Genomic DNA, 22,288 nt, shown 5'->3' on the forward strand with positions numbered 1-22,288 from the left:
AGGCAGACTTGACCCTGTTTTCTTTTTTATTAATATTGGAACGACCTGTTTGATTTCAATTATTTGTAAAATACAGTACACGTTTTTATTGCCACTGTTACATGAACATAGACATACACTTAATCTCATTCTTCTAGGACACATCTGAGGAGATTATTTCATAGACACGAGGCATACAATTTGAAGTCCAGATTTCCAGACCTCAAATTATAAGGGGGATAGAGAAGCAGACTAAAGGAATGTGAATGTAGGAATGGTTATAATGAACATGTATTCCTTGAAAGAAATTAACAGCCTCCAAAATAATACTCAACAGTCAAGAAAGGAAGGCAAAATTAAGGATAAACAAATAATTAGGCATAAGATGTGGAAATCCCTTTGAGGGGAAGTACGAGGGATGAAAGCCCCATTGCCGCTCCCCTGGGGTCACCTTCCCTCAGGGTCCTTCATTGGGATTATTGTGGCCAAATTCATTCTGGTGTCAATGCAGGCTTGCTCTCCTGATAAAAAATACAGCCTAAAAGTGGCTAAAACTTCTCTTTTTGATTGATAGTCCTCATCACACCTGGACAGTTTTTTTTTAATTATTTAGTTTTGAGTCACATAATTTTGAAAAGATCCTGATTTACTCACATACATAGCAAAAATATCGCCTTGTATCTTAAAATACTACTCAAAGAAATAGATCAAAAACTTCAGCAATATAATGAATTGCTCTTACTCCATTTTATACCCTAAAAGATGTGTTCAAGCCATTTATAATAAGCTATCGGCATCCGTGACTGCTATGTACGTAACAGCACATTCTAAGAAAGCAGACCTTCTTTGTTACGTCTTCACGAAAATGTAGACCTGACCCTCCAAAAACAATGTGTTGGTCTCCAGAGAGTTCATTAGCATGTAACATATTTGAAAAAAAGTATTCTTTTTATAGAAATTTATTTTAAGATATGTTAAAAAATTAAACTTGAATCAAATGTATTTGGAACCCCTGAGGCCCTCCGTGGTACACAGTTTGAAGCCACTGACCAAATAATCTCTACCTGCCCACCCAGCACTAACATGCGGTGATTCCAGGCATGTTTAATAATGGTGTCTGTTTTACAGATAGACTCTGTAGGGTAGAAGAGACTGAGGCCAGTTTCCCTGAAGTTCTCACCCATTACTGAGAAGACACTGACCTGCTGTGATTTTCACACAGTTTCTTGATTCCTTCAACAGCAAGCCTTGGACGGTGGAACACGTCAGGATGTGTTGCGCACACAGGTTTCGACGCCAGCGAGACAGTCTGCCTGTGTAACCACTTCACACACTTCGGAGTTCTGATGGTAAGGGGGGCATTGCTAAGCTCGTTTGGACCTTATATAATTTTGGAAAGCACACTTCCTTTTTATGAGTCCACCTTTTTAGCTTGTGTTTTTTGAATTGTTTCCTGATCCATTTCATCTGAATCTTGATTCTTAATGAAGAATCTAATTAGCAGAGGTCATATATTAAAAATATGTGAAAGTAATTATAGAAAAGAACTCTCCCCCTTTTTTTTCTTCTTATAGCATTAACCATGATGATAAATAATAACCGGAAACAAGAAAATCCCTGTGAAACCCTTGGGTTAAGAGAGAATAGAGTCAAGGAGACAGACAGGGAGACAGAGGGCTGGAGAGGGAGGGAAAGTTAAAGAAGAAAATGCCAGGTGTTATTTACATGGAAGGGAACTGTGAAAAGTGAGGTCAAATTTTTTTCCTTATGTTATCACTCTGTGTCTGAATGTCAGGTTGTACCAGGTACTGTGCCAGGTGATCTCCCTCCTGGAGATTGCAGCCTGCTAGGACAGACTGGTGGCAAGGATTGGGGTGGAGGCTTCAGTCCTGCAGGAGAGATGGCAGGTGTGACGTGTCTCTCACTCTTAGGCCTCCATATCACTCTTTCCTTCTCTTCTTTCTCCTTCCCTTCCCATGGCCCTGTTTTATTTATCTCATTAGCCAGCTTGCCCAACAGTTTTAAATAAAAATTAGATCGCATCCCTGTGTTTTTTCATCCTACCAAATTTTCAAGACCCACCGCAGATCCAATGACGTGTTTGAATTCATCCATAGACTTATACCTTTACCTTTTACCCGGTAAACTTGTGACTTTGCACACACCTTCCTGGGGTCCGGGCACCCTCCGGATTGTACCGTAGCCATTGTTCTGTTTAGTCCCCACAAAGGGACCAGACCACGTTTGTTTTTTAATGGGAGATGGGAGTACTGTGAGCCGAGGCAATAAAGCTTTTCAAATTAGAATCCCAGACATCAGGTTGTGTTTATCACCTCCCTTAAATCTTACACCCTTCCTCCTGCGGGCCGGGAGGAAGCAGCCGGGAGACGTGGGATGTAGTATTTGGCTCCTGCATCTATGTAAATGACCATTGTCGTGTGGCAGCACTGCACGTTGTAATTTTCCTGACAGTCAAGTGCATAAATGCTCTAAGGGATAAGAACAAATCATTTTACAAGCTGACAAGTCATAGAAAATAGCTGTTTAACTTTCTAAAGTATAAATATTTTTCTGCACTATTAGAGCATTAAAATGAACAGTTAAACGATAGCATGTTTTCCCTAAGTAATTGAAAAGGAAAATTCAGTTTCCTTCCATGTTCTCTTTTTTCCAAAAGTGACAGCAGGCATTCTTTCAGAAAATACTTACTTTGCATGTTTACTCATTCAGGTATATAAGCTTTAGCGTAATTCATTTAAATATTCCAGGTGTGTACGTGTATGTGTTTGAGCAGGATGTGTGTGTTGTGAGTCAAATATTAAATAGATCATAGTAACAAAATTCAGGCCGGGTGTGGTGACTCACTTCTTTAATCCTAACACTTTGGGAGTCTGAGGTGGGAGGACCTTGGTCAAGACCAGCCTGACCAAGAGTGAGACCCTGTCTCTACAAAAAAATAGACAAATTAGCCAGGTTTGGTGGTGCGTGCTTGTAGTCCCAGCTCCTTGGGAGGCTGAGGCAGGAAAATTGCTTGAGCCCAGGAGTTTGAGGCTGTAGTGAGCTATGATGACACCACTGCACTCCAGCCTGAGTGACAGAGTAAGACCCTGTCTCTAAAAAAAATATTACTGTTGAGAGATGATTTATATACAACCAGAGGTTGGCTGCCCAATACTTTGAATCGTCAGTTCCTTCATATATTGTTTAAATTTTATTATGAAGTTGTAATTACGTATTACTTTTTCTGTTGCCATCTGATAAATAGTTAATTTTATGTGTTTGTGGAGATATGCATTTTTAGTGCTATCTTTCTGTTGTTGTAATTACGTATTACTTTTTCTGTTGCCATCTGATAAATAGTTAATTTTATGTGTTTGTGGAGATATGCATTTTTAGTGCTATCTTTCTGTTTTCCACCTTGGCTGCTTTTGTAGTATTATCAACTGCTGGTATAAAACTTTCCAGAATTTATCCTTTCTGGTGATGCACCTATATCCTTTCCACTTTTCCAGACCATCCCAGACTTTGTTAAGAGTTTTTCTTGATTTACAAACTCTTTATTCACTTGTATAAGATATTCCCAGAGTCTACAGCATCTCATGACACAGTTACCACTTGAGAAGTTAAAAAAATGTATCCTATACCTATAATCATATCTCCTAATCTACAAAATCGTCTCTGCTACATTTCTTTGTATTTTTATATTTTTAACATTAGTACATTTTCATATTGGCTAGTTCAGAAGGAGAAATATTTTCATAGTTTAATTCTCTAAAAGTATAAAACATGAGAATTGTGTGTAAATATGTATCAGTAAACAGGATTATTTAGTTTTTATTTTAAATTCTGGATTTAATTGCAGTTTGCAAGTCAACTGTCTTACCCAGATAGGAAACATAGGTTTTTCAAGAGGTAGTGACACGTCACTTGGAGATCCCTCCAGACCGTGACTCATTTCTCTGGCCTAATGAAATCCTGGAGTGACCGAAATGCTGATTGAGGTAGCCTATCTGTGAGTCAAGTGGCACTGACTCAAACGCCATCCCATGTGTCCTGGATGTCCCATGTCCTCCCAGTGTTTTGAGGAGTTCCTGAGGAAAGAAGACAGGGCAAGTCCCTTTGATCTCCGAGCCCCTGTTTCTGTTAAATTCCATCACTCTGTGCATTTCCTGATGTCACAGAGGTGCTGTGCCTGTTCCTTACTGAATCAGTCACACCTGAAACTGACTCACATTTGTTCATTTCACACACACACACCACTTACTCAAGGGCTGTGTGTGTGTGTAACAGATTTTATTGACATTTTGGTAAAAATTAATGTAGAAGAAAAAAATCATGAGAATTTTTTTTTATCATTTAAGACCCTTGTTGGGGAACTTGGTAGTTTTGCTCCTCAAGTTATACTGGTGCGCAAAGAGCTTGGGAAAGAAGGTAATGATGAAAAACAATGTGCAACTCTTTTCCAAAATAATGCTGCATTTTTTCGTGTATTGATCCAAAAGAATACAATAAATGGAAATTTCAATATTGACTTACATTGTTGTTTTTAGCCCCTGAGGTTAAGCTGCTCTAATGTTAGCAATGAACTTTTCTAGTGTAACAACTGTTCTCATGAAAAGAGAGATTCTCACAGCTGCTTCTGATGTTTTGTGTAGGACCTTCCAAGAAGTGCCTCACAGATAGATGCAAGAAACACTAAAGTCCTCACTTTCATCAGCTATATTGGGTGTGGGATATCTGCTATTTTTTCAGCAGCAACTCTCCTGACATATGTTGCTTTTGAGTAAGTATTTTTCTATCTGCCAAGCCCAGTGCTAACTATTCCAAATGTGAATAAGAAAATTGCCTTGGCTTTTAAAAACATTTATACACTTTGTGAATCATGTAGGGTGGTTCAATTTTAATGTTCAGGTTTCTTGAAAGATAGATCATACAACATGAATTTTCCAGCTATTGAATCTTAATTTATAATTACTGTATTTCTATTTATAAAATGCACTCAAATCTGTTAGAAATGATTAACATTTAAGTAAGTAAAAATCATATAAGATGCTTTCTACATTGTAAAAGATGAAAACATTTGCTTTATAAGTCTTATAAAATTAGTCCTGAAACAAGAAATTTTTAAAAAGGATCTTTTAACTCATTAAAAATCAAGAAACTTCAAATAATTTAGAGAAATTATTTTTTAATAAAAATGTCATTCTTATAACTCTAGAATTTGTCCTGAATTAAAAATAATGTCTTGAAACCAACTGGGAATTTTACAAACAATTGGAAACCGTTTTGAAGTAAAATTAATATTTAAAAAGTCTTCATAACTTGCCAAATACTCATAAATATCTTTATCCGTCCTTCTAGTGGAACCATGTCAGAAAGATGGTGCTACCTAAACTATTACAGAGCTATATAAGATATGAATTTCCTACCTGTGCGTAAAATATTTGTTTACAATATTAGTAACCGTATATATTTCTTTTTTCCTTCTTTAGGAAATTGCGAAGGGATTATCCCTCCAAAATCTTGATGAACCTGAGTACAGCCCTGTTGTTCCTGAATCTCATCTTCCTCCTAGACAGCTGGATCACGTCCTTCGGTGTGGACGGACTTTGCACTGCTGTGGCTGCCCTGTTACATTTCTTCCTTCTGGCAACATTTACCTGGATGGGGCTAGAAGCAATTCACATGTACATTGCTCTAGTTAAAGTATTTAACACTTACATTCGCAGATATATTTTAAAATTTTGCATCGTTGGCTGGGGTAAGACTCCCATTTTTTTTTTTTTTTTTTTTTACTTTTTATTTGTATAAATTTATGGGGTACATGTGCTTTTTTTGTTACATACATAGATCGCGTAGTGGCCAAGTCGGGGCATTTAGAGTATCCATCACCCGAATAACATGCATTGTACCCACCCACCAATTTCTCATCATCCTTTCTCCTAAAATGTTTTGGTTTGGCCTTTTCTGACATGAAAATTGCCACATTCTCATAGGAAAATCTTATTTTAAAGACTAGTACTGTTAAGAGAAACTTTAAGATTGTGAATGATGTGGATTAGAGTATACTTACCCTAAGGAAGGGGGGCATCTTCAGAACTGTGTGTTTCAAAACTCTTCAACGGCACTCATTAAATTCAGAAGTAAAGGAAAAGCCCTCACTCCTGAGTCACCAGAAACTTATTTCCTGAGCCCAGAGCCAGCCCACCCAAGTCTAAAGAAGCAGCTGGCAGACAGTGGTGCTTTTCCATTATGCTTTAAAATATAAAGGCCAGCTCAGACTCCTAGTATACTCATCCCTAGACACATGCCTATTTCTTGGAAATGAGAGAAAGAATGTTATTTTTGTGTGTGCAGCCGGAATACTTACAGAATTCTTGCCTTGAACTTTTTAACATGAGTCCTCAGTCAGACATGGTTGGTTGTATTAATAGACTGTTTGGGATCTTCTTATTGAGCACGTTTCTTTATCTGGGTTTCATATGGGGCCAAGCATTTTAGAGTCTTCTCACAAATCTTTTTCAGATGGAAACACAGAAGTGAGAGACTCTTCCAAGACATTCAACACCACGTCAGGAGGCAATAAAAACATCTTTCAGAGAAATAGGGTGGCATAGCACTTCCCCACTGAAATATACATGGGAACACTCACTCGATTCTCTGGAGAGAGAGAACTACAAAGACTTTATACCCTGATGTTTTCTCCTACTTTTTCTAAAGATTTTTCTTTACATAGAAAGGGACAACATGGGTTGCAGTGACCTTGTCTGCCTGAACTCTGGCAGTCTAACAAGGCATCATTAATGAAACCACATTTCACTGGTGCTGGATTCAGTTCAAATTGGGTTCTAGTTCTCCAGTGAGTCCCACTAAGCAAACAGAATATTTAAATATCTGTCATTTAAGAGTAGGTTTTGATGGCTGCCAATAGGAGTTGGACATATTCCGCACCAAGGCGGGGATTTTGTTGTTTTTAACAAAGTTGACCGTTCTGAGAAGTTTGACTGTGTGCTACACAGTGTGTGTGCGCATGCGCATGCGTATGCGTGCGCTTAATTACTTTTGCTTCTTTCCTTGCCATTATCGGTCTTATAAAACAGTTCCAGATGCTCCAAAAGACTTGTTTTTGTTTCCATCTTTTATAACAGGTTTGCCTGCCTTAGTGGTATCAGTTGTTCTGGCGAGCAGAAACCAAAATGAAGTCTATGGAAAGGAGAGCTATGGCAAAGAAAAAGGCGTTGAATTGTAAGTAATAAACTTTTTGGGAATATATTTGTGGTGAGTATATGTCCTTTGTTTCCTGAAGTAAAGTGTAAGTTTCCATTGCCAGTAATGAGGCTTTCATTTTAAAAGGTTGAAGTTTATTCGTATGTCTCTGCCAAGGTCTCTGCTACACCACAGATTAAATCAGTTGAATGCCCTGAAATGTTCGAGCCGCTTTTCCGTACTAACATTGTACTCTGCCATCTGGGGGAATTCAGGAGGCGCCCGAGATACTATCTTCTAGCCTCAGAAGGCCCGTGCTATTTGAGGAGATTTCATAATACTCCCACCTCCTGAAACCCACACACATCTTCAAGAGAGTGAAATAGCAATATCCGACAGTGAATGATTCCATGCCAATGTGAGTGTTATGCAGAAATGCAGAGAATAGAGAAGTCTGTGAGTTCTTAAATAATTTGGAAAGTTCCCTTCGGACTATGACATCACTGAGATGAAGGTTTTTATATTGCTCAGTTTGGGCAGTTCTGACATATTTTCTCAATCACATCATGAAGTGCTCAATAAATATCTGTTGATGGAAAGAGTTACTGAATAAAGAGCTTATTCCTGAGATGAGACCTGTAATGCCACATATCTCTGCACATTTCATGGATGAATAGCACTTTTACATCCAGTCAGTCATCCAGTCTCTGTGCTCCAAGTCATGGTCTTCCTTTCTCTTGTATTTCTAAAGTAGCACTCAAAAGGCTCCTCAAGAACTAGGGCAAAATAATGGAGCTAGGTCAGGGATTTCCAGGATTTTAGGGGAACTTCCACATGTAAAGAAAAGTTAGCTCCGGGGATAAGCAGTATCATTGTGAGGGCCTTTTGAATAATATATTTTAAAAGTAGAAATCAATAAGTTCTCATTGGGAATCAAAAAGGAAATTTTAAAAGTATGTTATGGGAATTTAAGAAGTATGTTAGTCGACTCTTACAAGAACTTAAAGTACTATTTAGTAAATTGCTGTGCCATAAGCAACTCTCATTTGTTGAGAATCTACTGTATGCTGAGAGTCATGTTAAGTTCTAGGATTCAAAGATTTTCAGGACCACTTTTGCCTTTGCAAAGGTAATGTTCCAGTGTGGAAGACATAACCCAGAACGATGACCATTTACAGTAGAATTTTAAGATGAATTTCCTTGGCTTAAATCATTCATGCAAGTTTTGAGGTACCTAATAATTTCCATAGTATTGATTACACGCTAGGACACCTGCAAATTGCAGTATTTGTCAACTTTTCTCCTACCATGCTTTGCCCATACTACAGTTTTAAAATTTCTTTCATCAATTATCTGACCTATACATCATTCTAAATATCAAGTGTAGCCTTCTCCACCTCATAACGATGTTTTATAATCAATGTAAGCTTTGTAATTGTGCATGAGAAGTATCTGTATAAGAATCTCACAGTTCCTTAATAAGGTCCTGCCTTATTATAGGCCAGTGATATCAATGGGAATTATTATGTTTACAGTAACAAACCCACAACTAGATGTGGCTTAAATAAGTAGGAGTGTTCTCTTCACAAGTGACAAGAAACACGGAAGTAGCAACCTCTGGCGTTGATTTTATGGCTAAAAATGTCAGAGCCAACAATTCTGCAGCTCGCTTGTCCTCTCCGTCACAGACAGATGATGACTCCTGCAGCTCCAGGACTCAGTTTTGGGTTGGAGGCAAGAAGAAAGAATAAGGGCCTTGCCAGTTGAGTCTGTCAAGAATAAGTCTCCCAAAAATCCCTTCACAGACTTCTGCTTCCATATCATTTTGTCACACTGCCATCCCTTAAATACAAAGACCTAAACTGAATACTTAAATTTCCCATTCTTAGTGCATAGGCATGCAAGAGAAAAGGAAGTTAGACGTGGTTTGGGGTAAGCCAACCAAGAGTATTTTCATACAATTCAAAATTCAAGAAGCTGCCTTGCTTTCTTTTTAACACTGCCTTAAATAATTAGATATTAAGGTGATGGCCATTAAAAAAAAACCTACTCATGTAAAGATCAAAGAAGACACTGAGGGATGAGGAACTTTCTAAAGGCATTTGAGAGAGAAATCTGCAATAATCCAAAGTCAAGAAAAGTATGAGGTAAACAGGACATGGTAGTAAATCTCTCTTTCTTTCCCATTTCTTCTCCTTTTTTAAGCTGTTGGATTCAGGATCCAGTCGTATTTTATGTGACCTGTGCTGGGTATTTTGGAGTCATGTTTTTTCTGAACGTTGCCATGTTCATCGTGGTAATGGTGCAGATCTGCGGGAGGAACGGCAAGAGAAGCAACCGGACCCTGAGAGAAGAGGTTTTGCGGAACCTGCGCAGCGTGGTTAGCCTGACGTTTCTGCTGGGCATGACGTGGGGTTTCGCGTTCTTTTCCTGGGGACCCTTAAATATCCCTTTCACGTACCTCTTTTCCATCTTCAATTCATTACAAGGTAAGATAAATCGTACCTGGGCAATTTTTGCTTTCTGATTTTGTCATATTTTCAGGCAGCTTCACTTTTGGACAGATGCCACGTTAAGTTTCTATGTCACTATTCCAAGTGCTGAGCATAGTTTCTCTGGGTGGTCGCTCTTAAAAAATGTCTTAAATGAATAAATGAAGTAGAATGTCAGTTTTGCTTTTTCCTTTCCACTGATGTATCCCAAGTACATCAGTGTACCTGGCAGATAGTAAGTGCTTAATACATTATTGTATGAATATGGAGGACCAGGTATCTAGCAGAGAGGCCAATGGGAAGTTTAAAAGGATGCACAGACAACTTTTATTCTCTTCGCAGTTTTGCTGAGTGTAGGGGCTGTTCACGGAACCTTGTCCCATGTAGATTTACCATTCATGGCCAGAAGAATTTCTAGATTTTATGCAGAAACAGAAGCAGTTCACCTTGATTCCTTGGTGTCTTGAATATCAAAATAAGCACCAATACTCTAATTCAGAAACTTTTGTCTTTTCGTGAGTTATATTGAACTTTTCACAATTAATTCAACAACTTAACAGACATTTGCCAATGGCCTGCTTCATACAAAAATACAAGGCCTCCTTCAAAGAGATTATAGTCAGTCATACTTCTTATTCCATAGCACATAACCTTAGTGTACTTTTTAATGAATTTAACTTTTAAGCCTAAGTGAATATAAATTATTTTTTGCAAATTAAATGATCTCTTTTAAGATGTTGAATACACCCAGTGTTGTTAAAACTCCTTAACATTCAGAAGCATTATGAGGCCAACACTGTAAAAGAAGTTAGGTGACAAAGTTTGGAATGTTTTCGAGCAGAGCAGTACGAATGGCTTATCTGAGCTATCGTTCGTGCATTTGTAGGTGTGTGGGGGAGAAGAGCTGACTGCAGGTGAGTAAACTTGAACTGGAGGGGAAAGCAGGTTGGTGCTACTACCAGATGGGTGCTACCTTCAGATGTGTTCTCAGGAAAGTCTGTACTTACCTGCAAGGGACTGTTGCTTCCTGCTAATCCCCTGAGGTCCTCCAGGAGCTTGTGAACTGCAAAAAAGTCTGTCACATATTAGGTGCTCGGTGACTGTTACATGAATGGATTGCTGGATGAAGAAAGAAGCCCCTGGGATGGCCTAAATCCAATCTGAGGCTCTTCTGGCATAAATGTACATTAATTAGTTCAGCAAATTTTATTCAGGTTCACTCTCCCATAACAGAGGAGATATGCAGGCTCATTATCTTTAGTCAATAGAATAACAAACCTCAAGTGCAACTGCAAAAGTTGGAAACTGAGTATGTAGCATATCAATACATCTTCACTGGGGTCTGGCTGTGTAAAGCGAGTATTCCTCTATTTAATCTCTTCTATACTATACAACATAAAAGTGCCTAAATAAATATTGACAAAAATGTCCATTAACATTAGAAATTGCATGGTTTCATATTGCAGGATTGTACATGAAAGGCACACTGATCTGCCAGCCCAAACTTGCTTTTGCTTTTAGAATTTCCTGGCAGTTTCAGTAACTTTCAACAGCTACAGTTGTCTGTTTAGCTCTGTTTCCATTAATGAGAATGGGGATGTTTTATTTTTCCCAGCATGAGTCTCCTGTCAGGAGGGAAAAATGTTGTAAACCGTCAGCAAGTCAGTGTTCTTCATAAATCACTGACTTTTAAGACTGATTTTACATTATGTAAATTCAGAACAGATTTCTACACATTTAATGATATTAAAAACACCTCCTAAAAAGAAAAATTAAAAGGCAGTGATGACAGAGCACATGAGTCTACTAACAATTGCTTACTGGCCAGGCTTGTACAAAACTTCTTAGGATGCTATGGATGAGTCACGTAATGGGTTTTTATTGGTGGGTCGTTTTCTGAACCTTCCAAGAGAGGCTTTGTTGTTAGAAGTATGTGCTTTATTAGAAGAAGCATGTAGAATTTAGACAGTTTGAAGAAACAATTCAGTGAATGCAAAATGAACTCAGCTACTATGTAGGCAAGCTACAATATATCTATTTTTTTTTCTTTTTGATATTCTTCATTCTAGCAAAAAATTTGATGTGGTCCCTTTGCCTCATGGAGCTTATATTCTAGTAGGGGAGACTGATGTTACTCTAATACATGGCTATTGAAAAAGCACCTCACAGATTGAGAACATATTACAGAAGATGTGATGTCTAAGCCAAAATCTGAAGGATCAACAGGAATTAAAAAAACTAGGTGAAAAGTGAAAGTAGGAGTAGGGAAAAGAATATTTCAGGTAGGAAGCACTTCATAAAAACCCTAGGAAGTCTTTGCAAGGTTTTAGGCAGCTGGGGGTAACATGATTAGATATGCACTTTGTAAAGAGAAAGCTGGACCTAATGCGGAGAGTGGATTAGAGTCACCCAATAGTGTCTGTAGGGAGAGCAGGTAGGAGGCTCTCGCAGTGGTCTGGGATAAGGTGATCCAGTGTGTTAGACTGTGATGGAGACAGGGGAGCCAGAAAGATGTGCCCAGAGTCAGGGGAAATTTAGAAAGTATGCTGTGACTTAATATTTATCATTGGTTTGGTCATTAAGGTAAACTCTTATCTTTCTGGAGCAATCAGGGTAGAGGGTCTTCTTGTTAATATAAGAGTATAGTTAATGGATGCCTATCGTTGGGAGATTTAGCATATGGCTAAAGATTTAGAATGCAACACAATAGTCAAAAAACTAAAACTATACTAAGTAAATTTTCATCTCTGAGATTTAGCTTGTACTTGAGTATCTAAAAGTCAGCAGTGTCACCATGTAGTGTTAGGGACACGGGACCTGTGGGAGCAGCAAGTGTTCAAGCTGGGTCTACTGTGGTGTCAGAGCACATGGAGGAAAGGCTTTTGAGAGATTTCTCTTCACATTTGTTCATTTCTTCGAAAATTTGTTTCAATCATGTTAAAAAATCCATTTTATCTTTCGGGATTCTTGGAAATATATGTAGGAAGGTGTGTGTGTGTGAGCACATTATGGGTATACTTTATATAGATACTCACATAAATTTGAATAGTCTATATATTAAAATTTTATGTCTATATATTAAAATTTTATTTTTATATTTTTTATTTGCATGTTTTGTTTATTTTTAATATACATTTTTAATTTTCAGTTATATATATTTTTGTTTACTTGTAACTGTATAATTTAATTGCCAAAACTCATGTTAAGTGGATACCAGAAAATTATTATAGTCTGTGTGGTTATAATTTAAATTTTATATACTTGAATGAGCAAATGAAGTCATGAATTGAATCAAGGCTAAAACTAAGCTTATTATTTTCTAATTTTCCATATATATTGCTTTGTTCTTCTTATTTTATCTACTTCACTTTGTTAAGTTATATAGTAATCATTTCATTGATTTTTTTCCCCTGCTAAGATTAAAAGATAAATATACTTTTTCTTAATATGGTGAAATAACATATCTATCTGCTTTTGGTATTTTTGCCACTTTTGCAAGATGAAACTGGCAGTTAATTGTATTAAAATTTTTAATTTTTTCTCAAGAATACAACTGCAGAAAATTCTCTTGTACAAATTGCTATGCAACAGAGAACAAATGTTTGACAAAAGTACATCATAATTTGCATGCCTGAGTACATTGTACTTCAATAATTCATCCTAAAGAAATAAAAGGCAATTTCCTGGTTACTGAAATCTTGGCAAGAGCACTTTTGGACATCTGTCCCTTGACAATATCATTGATGTGCTTGCAGAATTGAATTATTGCTCTGAGATACAACACGTGCATATAGCTGCTTGTTACACAAGTGATGAACAGTATCTCAGACTGTACATTTTGTTCATTAACTGTACAAAAGTATTTCATATATTTATTAGATTATGTTTCTCTAGTATACAGGGAAGTTTAACTCTCCTGACAAGTTCATCAGGATCTAAAATCTAGCTCCATAACAACAGCTTGGTCTTTAATATTCCTTTTCCTATAATCAGCCCATCTTCTGTAAGGATAAATGACAGTGTAATAAGAGGCAACATATGGTTCTGCAAATAGAAGTTGCCATGGGGAACACAGAAAGGTATCATCAGTCTACTCAGAGATGATGTTTCCCATTACTTACTTTGAAAACATTAAGATACCCAGAGAAACAGAAATAACGTATTTATATAGTACATTATTGTTTACCAAGCACTTTCACATAGCATCTGTGATCTGCTGTAATTCTTGCAGCGAGTCTGAAAAGTAGGTACCTAAAAGAGGATATTTTCTCCATTTTAGAGTTAAAGACACTGAGAGTAAGAAAAGTTAATGACTTTCCCAAGATCAATGTGAATCTGGCAATGTGATATTTACAATATAGCAATATATGAAAATAGAAAAGCACATTATTAGGAGACAAAGCATAAACAGAAAACTAAAATTTCTGGCCTTTCAGTTTTTTATTTCAAAGTTTCTAGGAAGTGAATATCTATTTCCATTAAAAATCAAAACACTGTTAGTAAATATACATTTAATGAGTAAATGAGAATTTAATCTCTTACCCTTTTTCAGCAAAAAATCACTTAGGGAAATGCATCATTATTATTATTATATTCATAAACTAAGAAAATTAAGTCAATTTATGAGGCAAAACATGCTGAGTGTCAACTAAGTCTCCCTGGGCACTGGAGGCTGAGGTGAGACGCCTCATGAAAGTTGAGCTGTTACATAATCACATGTACAATACACATATCGAATTGGTGCCAAGGTAAAGAGATGACCCACATTTCAACTCCTAACATCTGAAACGACATCATGTTGGCTGAGACATTACACACTGCAAGGAAATAAATTACTCATCTTTTGGCAGGGCATTTTGTGCCACAAAGAAATAATTTTCTAAGGGGCACCTTGGTAGTATGAAAGGAGGATTTAAGAAGTTTCCAAAGAGAGCCATAAACCCCTAAAGATCTCCAGCCCATCAGCCAGCTGGCTGTGTCTATGTGACAACAGAATACAGGAGCTGTTTGAAGATTTGGACCCAGGCTTGCTATGGAGCTCAGAGGTCATCTAGATCATTTTTGTCAAAAATCAATTACCTAGAGCACATGGTCTCTTCTGCCCAAAGACCTGGTTTAATTCTTGACCGATTTTCCCTTCAAAACTCCAGAACTGCTTTATGGCTCATGACCCAATTAAGACACAAATCACTTATTACTACCCACTCTGATTCCATTTCCCATCCCTGAAGTTATCTGTGTCTACAGTCTTGCCCTTAACTGTATTTCTGGAACTTTATTATCCAAGGGAAGAAAAAGTCAACTTAGGCTATTTGTTTGAATTTATTGGTGATGATTCTGCTGAAAGTGTCAGTGGCCTTTAGTTGTTAAATAACTCAAGGAGATGAGGACCCAAGGTGATTGTTCCTTTCCCCTCCACCTGGATTCTTGAAAGTGACTTCTTAGAGCAGGAAGTTAATGACAATGTGTGCTGTCCTGAATTTTACTATATAGTAGTATCTAAGGAAACTGTTTCTAGAATTTTTTTTTTTATTGAGAAAGAGTTGTTCTTTTTCCCTGGCTAGAGTGCCGTGGCATCATCGTAGCTCTCGGCAACCTCAAACTCCTGAGCTCAAGTGATCCTCCTGCCTCCCAGAGTGCTAGGATTACAGGTGTGAGCCACCAGGCCCAGATGAAATTTTTTTAACTTTTGATAATCATGCTAAAGATCTGAGAACACCCCTTAGGCTACTCATTTTACATTTACCCTGGAAAGCCACATATCACTGCGTGAATCAAGCCAAAGGAATGAGTTCTATGTGGGGACCACATTTCTAGCCAAAATATCTAAGTATATCTTTTTTTTTTTTCTCTAAATAGTTAAGTAGCTCTTACAAAGATCAAGATACATTCACAATCCACATTGAATATAATGCCAGTACTTACAAGTAGGTTTAAGTATTTTTTTTCCACACATGCTACTTGAATGTGTTCTGAGGTAGATGAAAGGATTAGCTATCAAAAATCGATTCCACTACTTGATGAGATTTTTCAGAATGCTTCTCACTCCGTTTTAGGGCATCTTCTAAGCTTTCTCTTTAACATCTTCCTTTACTATGTTTGCTGAACCAGTGTTGGCCCACAGAATCTTTCTCGAGGAGAATTTAACAAGGTGAAGTTCATTACATTTTCCACCCTAACAACACCTGTAGACGGGCCCACTTTTCCATATACTTGCAACATTCTTCCTTCATCACCATTAAAAATGTCATTTATTTTGAATGAGAAAATTGTAAAAATTACTGAGAATGAAAACCTCTTGAAATCAAAGGTAAATTTTTAAAAACGTGAGCGTATACTTCTGGCTAGTGAAAGATGGCGGTGAAGGGCAGTCTGGAATGAGAGGTTAGGTGGCTGGTTAGGAATCTGCTCATCTAGAGTGTGGTAAGTTCTTGTTTTTCTTGCTGTCCTAGCATGAAATGGATTCACATAGGTAAATAAAGAATGCAGGCAGTTATCAAGCCGAAGAAGCTATTGTGAAGGAACTCTGGCTTGGATTCATCAGAGTGGTAGTTTTCCAGGCTAAAATTCACCAAGAAAGGATCATCATCAACTCTCTTTTATGAGATAGGAAGATTTCTGAAACTAGCACTAGCCTGTCAGGGTGAAGTAAAAGCTTTAGCTCTGAATTCAGTCTTTTGGGCCATTTTAGCTTACACCTTTTACAGGCAATGTTGCCAACTCCTTAATTAACTAAAGCTATACTCTAAAGAGTAGAGCCCGATTGTCATGGTCCGAGGTCGGGTCACAGCTTAATGCTTTTTCCAGAAAGCTACAAGAGTATATTCTTCCCGGGTGGTATGAAGATTCGCAAAGGGAAAAAACCTGGTAGAAAGAAAGCAGAGACTGTTATGGGAAATCAGACTTATTTCCTTGGATATTAACTTAGAGCTCTATTAAAGTTTTATGATTTTAGTTATGCTTCTGGCACCAAGATCTGTAAGTAGCTGGCGGGGGCTTGGGGGTGCCTTCAAAATTTAAGAGGGAGTAGCCCTCTGTCTTCCCATGTTAGCCTCCAAGTGCCCTTGGCTCTTTGGCTACATTTTCTGCTACTCCTTCCTGAAGTGTTTAGAATTTCTTTCCACACTCCTTATGCATGCTGTTCCAAATGGAGATGCCTACCTCATTTCCCACGGCTGAACTCTTTTTAAAAGGGATATTTTGTCCTGAAAGAATTTTGGTATAATATTTATTGCCAGACTGACTTAAATTCATGGGAAAAGGGCAAGTTACTACAAATAGTATAATAAAACAACCTATTATGAGAATCCTATTCTGATTCAAAATGGAAATGTATCTCAAGGCTAAATTTACCGTATTTCTATTATAAATATAATGCAATACCTTGGAATTTAAAACATATTCATTTCTAAGAATTCTAGTTTCTTAAGTCTAGTATCTGATTTTATCCCCATAGTATCAAAGTTCATGGTAGAAGATGGAACATTTACATGACTTTTACTCTCTCGCTTAATTTTAGAGGAGATGTATCAGATTTTAAATCCAATTTACATATGTACCAGTGTCTCTTAAACTTATTAGGTGTTTATATATGTACAGGCAAATGTAGTTGCTTAAAAATAAGCAATATCATCTAATGTTATATAATTATGATTCAGGGTTGCACTACACAATCTAAAAAATTGTTTTATTAAGTCAGTTTTATCTTTAACCTCATCCTCTCTGACTGTGGTCAGCAGCTGATCCTCAAAATAATTCACATTTTAGCACCCCAAGAAGGCTGAAAAAGTGAATCCGTGACCTAGTTCTCTTCCAATGTCCTTGAAACACCAGACACAACCTCTGAAATTTTTCTTCCAGTGTATATGCCATGTATAAAAACTACTGAGTGTTACAGAAGAATAATAGAGTATTAAGGGAAGCAACATCTAGCAAATTTTCCTTCTACCCTCAACTAAAAGAAAATCATTTGCTCAATGTGAGGCCCTATAGTGAGTAATACCTGGATTATTGCCCAGGAACAAAAGTCCTTGAAAAATTGAAGTTTATAATCTTTTCCAGGTCTAATATATGATTCTGTTAAAAAAAAAAATTGCTTAAGAATACACAGTCACCTATATTTTTAGCTGTGTGACAAAAATACCTCCCAGAACAAATTCTGGAAATTCTGACCTGTTAAAGGAAAATTGAGTAAGCCTGAAGCAATGGGCTTCCTGCTCTGGAACCGTGGTCTCCTTCATCTGTAGCCTCTAGTGACCTCATCTCAGGCTTCCTTTCCTCCACTCTTCTGTACAACTGCTACCGCCTCTTCAAAACTTAAAAGAATCTAGTAACCAATTCAAGTTATTTATACACTGTTGCTTATTCACATTACTGGTGGTACAAAGTGGATTTGCTTATTAAACTTACCCAATTATGCAAGTCCTAGATCCCCTAAAACGCCCTCCCTTAAGTGGATATACTGCTTAGTATGGTATATTACTAGGGAAGTTCCTCAACACTTATTTGTGTGCTTCTCAGAAACTTTCGCCTTAAATGTATTTTCATTGTATTCCTGTTATCCCTTAATTTGTGTGCTATACACACCTATTTTTAACCTCCTATCTCAAACATGTTGAACACATTAGCGTGTACATGCAAGCATTCAATTAACAGAAGATTGGCTGATCATGGTTACCATTCAATCAATAAACAGTCATCAGAAAATTCCTGTGTAATTTCTAGCATCATTCCTGGAATGGCCAATGTAGCATTGAATAGACAAATATACCTGTTCTCTTGGATCTTATTATGTGCTAGGAAGAGACACTCAAGCAAATAAATGAATAAATGAGTAATACAAGAATATCAGACACTGATGAGTGCTAGGAAAAAAAAAGGTATGTGAAAGGGAGTAACTGGAGGCTAAAATTAAAAAAAAAAAACACAAAAAAAAAACAACTTAAGGGTTGATGATGGCCTGAGGAGTTAACAGTTGGTCTGAGACCTGAATGATAGGTAGGAACCTGTTATGGAAAGATCTGGAAGAACAGTGTTCAGCATGGTATTGGGTAACAACAAGCTTGATGTGTTGAGAAACAGAAGAAAGGTGAGTGTGGCTTGAGAGTCACAATGAGGAGGACCTCTGTTCAGAACATCTGGGGTGTGAGATGCTGCTACATGGAGATAAACCAAGTGAAGGTGTCGTGTAGGCAATATGGGTTGGAATCCTGGTGATGGTGGGGAAAGGAGGAAATGGGACCAAATACAAAATATCAACATATGGAGTTTATATGTCAGAAGTAGTATTACCCACTGGGACAGTGTAGCCATAGAAGAGATGGAAACCTGGGACTGAGTTATAGACATGTCAACCTTTAAAGCAGGCCAGGTGTGGTGGCTCACATCCCAGCGCTTTGGGAGGCCAAGGCAGGAGGATCGCTTGGACTCAGGAGTTCGAGATTGCACGGAGCTATTATCACACCACTGCACTCTAGCCTGGGTGACAGAGTGAGGCCCTGTCTCTAAAAAGAAAAAAAGAAAGAAAGAAAGAATCTTCTTAGGAGACCAAGAAGCCAAAAAGGAATCCTTAGGAAATTAGGAAGAGAACTGGAGAAAAAATGGCATCAGGAATGAGGAAATGTTTGATTGTGTTGAATGCTGCTGAGAGGTCTAATAAAATAGCCATGACAACCTTGCAATATGGGAGTCGCTGTGACTCTCACAGGAGCAGTCACAGTGGATCATGGTTGTGGATAGCAGCCTATTTGGAGCGGGCTGAGAAGAGAAAGTATGAGAAAAAGTGGAGACAGCAAAAGTTAACCATTTCGAGGTGTTTTATTGGGAAAGGAAATGAAGAAGTTGAAGCTAGAAGGCAATTGGAGGTTAAGGGAGGAATTTTTTGTTTTTTAAATAGTTATTAGGACATGCTCATAAGGTAATGTGAATAATGGGGTGTAGAGGAGCAGAAGAGACAGGATGAGGCCGTGAGGAGGGGGTTACAATGCAGGAGCAAATTCCCTGAAAAATGAAAAGGGATTGGCTTCCAAAGCACAAGTGACACAATTTCTGATAGGCACAGGGAGTGGCTATAAATATGAAGACTACTTCCCATTATGGTAACATTTCTGTTAAAATGTTGAGAAACTTAAGTAAGCCAGGTGACTTGCTGTCTTGAGGCCATGTTTAACCTGTAAAAATACCACTTTTCTATGACCCAACCTAATATACCATGAATATAACTATAATATGCATATGTAAAATAGCTCAGCATATACAAATTGAAGCATGATGAGCTTATAGTTGTTTTCAATTCTCTCTTTTTTTCTAAATTTTATGGAAATTTTTAATATTATTTTAAGACAAATATAAGGGAAATATTAAATACTTCTTAAACTGAATGAATGCTGCTTATTTCAGCTTGGTTTTTAGGTTAAGTCATTATGAATGCTGAACAGAACAACAAAGACAGGATCAGACCCATGCAGTTATTCTAGTTTTATCTGAGACTTTGTGTTCTGTTCTAAAGGATTAAAATTTTGACTACATACTGCAAGATTCCTTTCCTTAAGATCTTTGTCTCTTCCAAAGCACAAGTGACTTAGATGTAAAACATTTTAAATTAAAATGAATCCATGTATTTTGTAAGATTTATCTTTAAAAATGCATCAGCTGGCTTAAATATTTATATTTTCTTTTATCACAGGCTTATTTATATTTATTTTCCACTGTGCTATGAAGGAGAATGTTCAGAAACAGTGGAGACGGCATCTCTGTTGTGGTAGATTTCGGTTAGCAGACAACTCAGGTAAAGGAGCATGTTGTGGATGGGGTTTTACATCTAAAAGTAGTTGGAAATGTTTGTCATTCAATATTCCATTGTCAGAGCAACCAAACCCTAATGGTAGCAAGTTATAAAAGTGAAGCATATGAAGAGATCCTTAGTTGGAATCTTAGAATATTAGGGCTAGAATCGATCTGAGAACTTTGGTCCCATCCCTTCTATTCTGCAGAGGAAAAGCAATGAATTCCAGGCAGATTAAATGAGTTGCCCAAAGTTTGATGTCTAATTTAACAACCTGGATATCCAGAGGTTCCACTATTCCAGACTCATCTTTCTATGTTTTTGAGATCCTTAATTACATTATTATGCAAAGAGATTTTTCTCACTGTAAAAAATATCCAAAGAAAAGTATTACTTTTTCTTTCCTTTTCTTTCTTTCTTTCTTTCTTTCTTTCTTTCTTTCTTTCTTTCTTTCTTTCTTTCTTTCTTTCTTTCTTTTCTTTCTTTCATACCATCAGTGGTTACTTCTCACCCTTAGGATACTGAAGTGGGATTTTAAGCAGTATATATATTAATACAAAGTCAAAGTAAGAAATTTTTCTGTGTCTTCAGTTTATTATTGTTTACATGTCTGCCTCTTCTCTGAACCATTGCCAGCATATCAGAAAATCAGATGCTCCAGATAAATGAAATGATACAATGATGATTTTTCAGGGCACAACATATTTCCCGTAAAGCAGATTGATAGAGTGATGTCATTTCTTTCAGATTGGAGTAAAACAGCTACCAATATCATCAAGAAAAGTTCTGATAATCTAGGAAAATCTTTGTCTTCAAGCTCCATTGGTTCCAACTCAACCTATCTTACATCCAAATCTAAATCCAGCTCTACCACCTATTTCAAAAGGAATAGCCACACTGGTGAGTCATTGTGGTCATGATAAAGATGTCCTCTGGTAGAGTTCTCATTGCATTTTCATTGCAGAAATTTCCCTATCATGAAGACTGACAGAACACAGTGCCTGATAGGGTGCTTATTTTAGATTTATGAACATAAAAATCTGTTTGAAGACTTTATCCAATACCTTATGAATACTTTGTCCTTTTTAAAATCATATAACCCAAACTATATCTACATAACTGTAATATCACTAACTCTGAATGTCAACGAAGTGATTCAAAACTTAGTTTTATTTAAACATTATGGTACTTTGTTTAAATAGCTATATCTTTTTATTTTAAAAATATGAAAATTGAATTGCAGATTATTTCAGTATAGTATGAAAGTTACTTGACAAGTTGTCATGGGAACAGGAAGAAACACCATCTAGGATGTATATTTTATTTGAGACTTAATTCCTTAAACATTGGAAATGTTATTGGCACCTGCTCTGTAAATATGAAAGATTTAAATCACTGATTAAACATGAAAGAATATAGAACATAATATTTGGAAAGCAATACAAGGCTGTAAGAAACACTGTCTTTGTTCATATCCTGTTTTTTCATGATATTTACAATGACTACACATTCTGTCACTGAGCATGTATATGAACAATCCTCATGACATGGAGATAAAGAATATTTTAAGCAGTGGTGTGTGCCCGTAGTTCCAACTACCTGGGAGGCTGAGGTGGGTGAAACCCTTTGAGGCCAGGAGTTCAAGGCTGCAGTGAGCTATGATTGTGTAAATAGCCACAATACTCCAGCTTGAGCAACATAGCGAACTTGTCTCAAAAAAAAAAAAAAAAAGAGAATATTTTGCAGTACTTGATAATCAGGGAGTGATGTGAAAAGGTGTAACCTTTTGATAATTTCAAAGGGAAATAATAGAATTGCTACTTTTAAA

The 22,288-nt window shown here is 37.1% G+C and overlaps 1 protein-coding gene across 2 annotated transcripts in view; it reads left to right on the forward strand.

The window, feature by feature from the left end:
* The window catches only part of ADGRG6 (adhesion G protein-coupled receptor G6), a 132,970-nt gene that overhangs the window by 104,461 nt on the left and 6,221 nt on the right, over positions 1-22,288 (forward strand). For both annotated transcript variants that reach the window (XM_069487629.1, XM_069487628.1), the window contains 7 exons: positions 1,222-1,328; positions 4,635-4,762; positions 5,472-5,740; positions 7,128-7,224; positions 9,391-9,674; positions 20,362-20,463; positions 21,208-21,360. In XM_069487629.1, the coding sequence (XP_069343730.1) occupies positions 1,222-1,328; positions 4,635-4,762; positions 5,472-5,740; positions 7,128-7,224; positions 9,391-9,674; positions 20,362-20,463; positions 21,208-21,360 (1,140 nt within the window). The remainder of the gene's footprint in view (positions 1-1,221; positions 1,329-4,634; positions 4,763-5,471; positions 5,741-7,127; positions 7,225-9,390; positions 9,675-20,361; positions 20,464-21,207; positions 21,361-22,288) is intronic.

This window comes from Eulemur rufifrons, chromosome 15 (assembly GCF_041146395.1).
Source record: "Eulemur rufifrons isolate Redbay chromosome 15, OSU_ERuf_1, whole genome shotgun sequence".
Classification (NCBI taxonomy): Eukaryota; Metazoa; Chordata; class Mammalia; order Primates; family Lemuridae; genus Eulemur; species Eulemur rufifrons.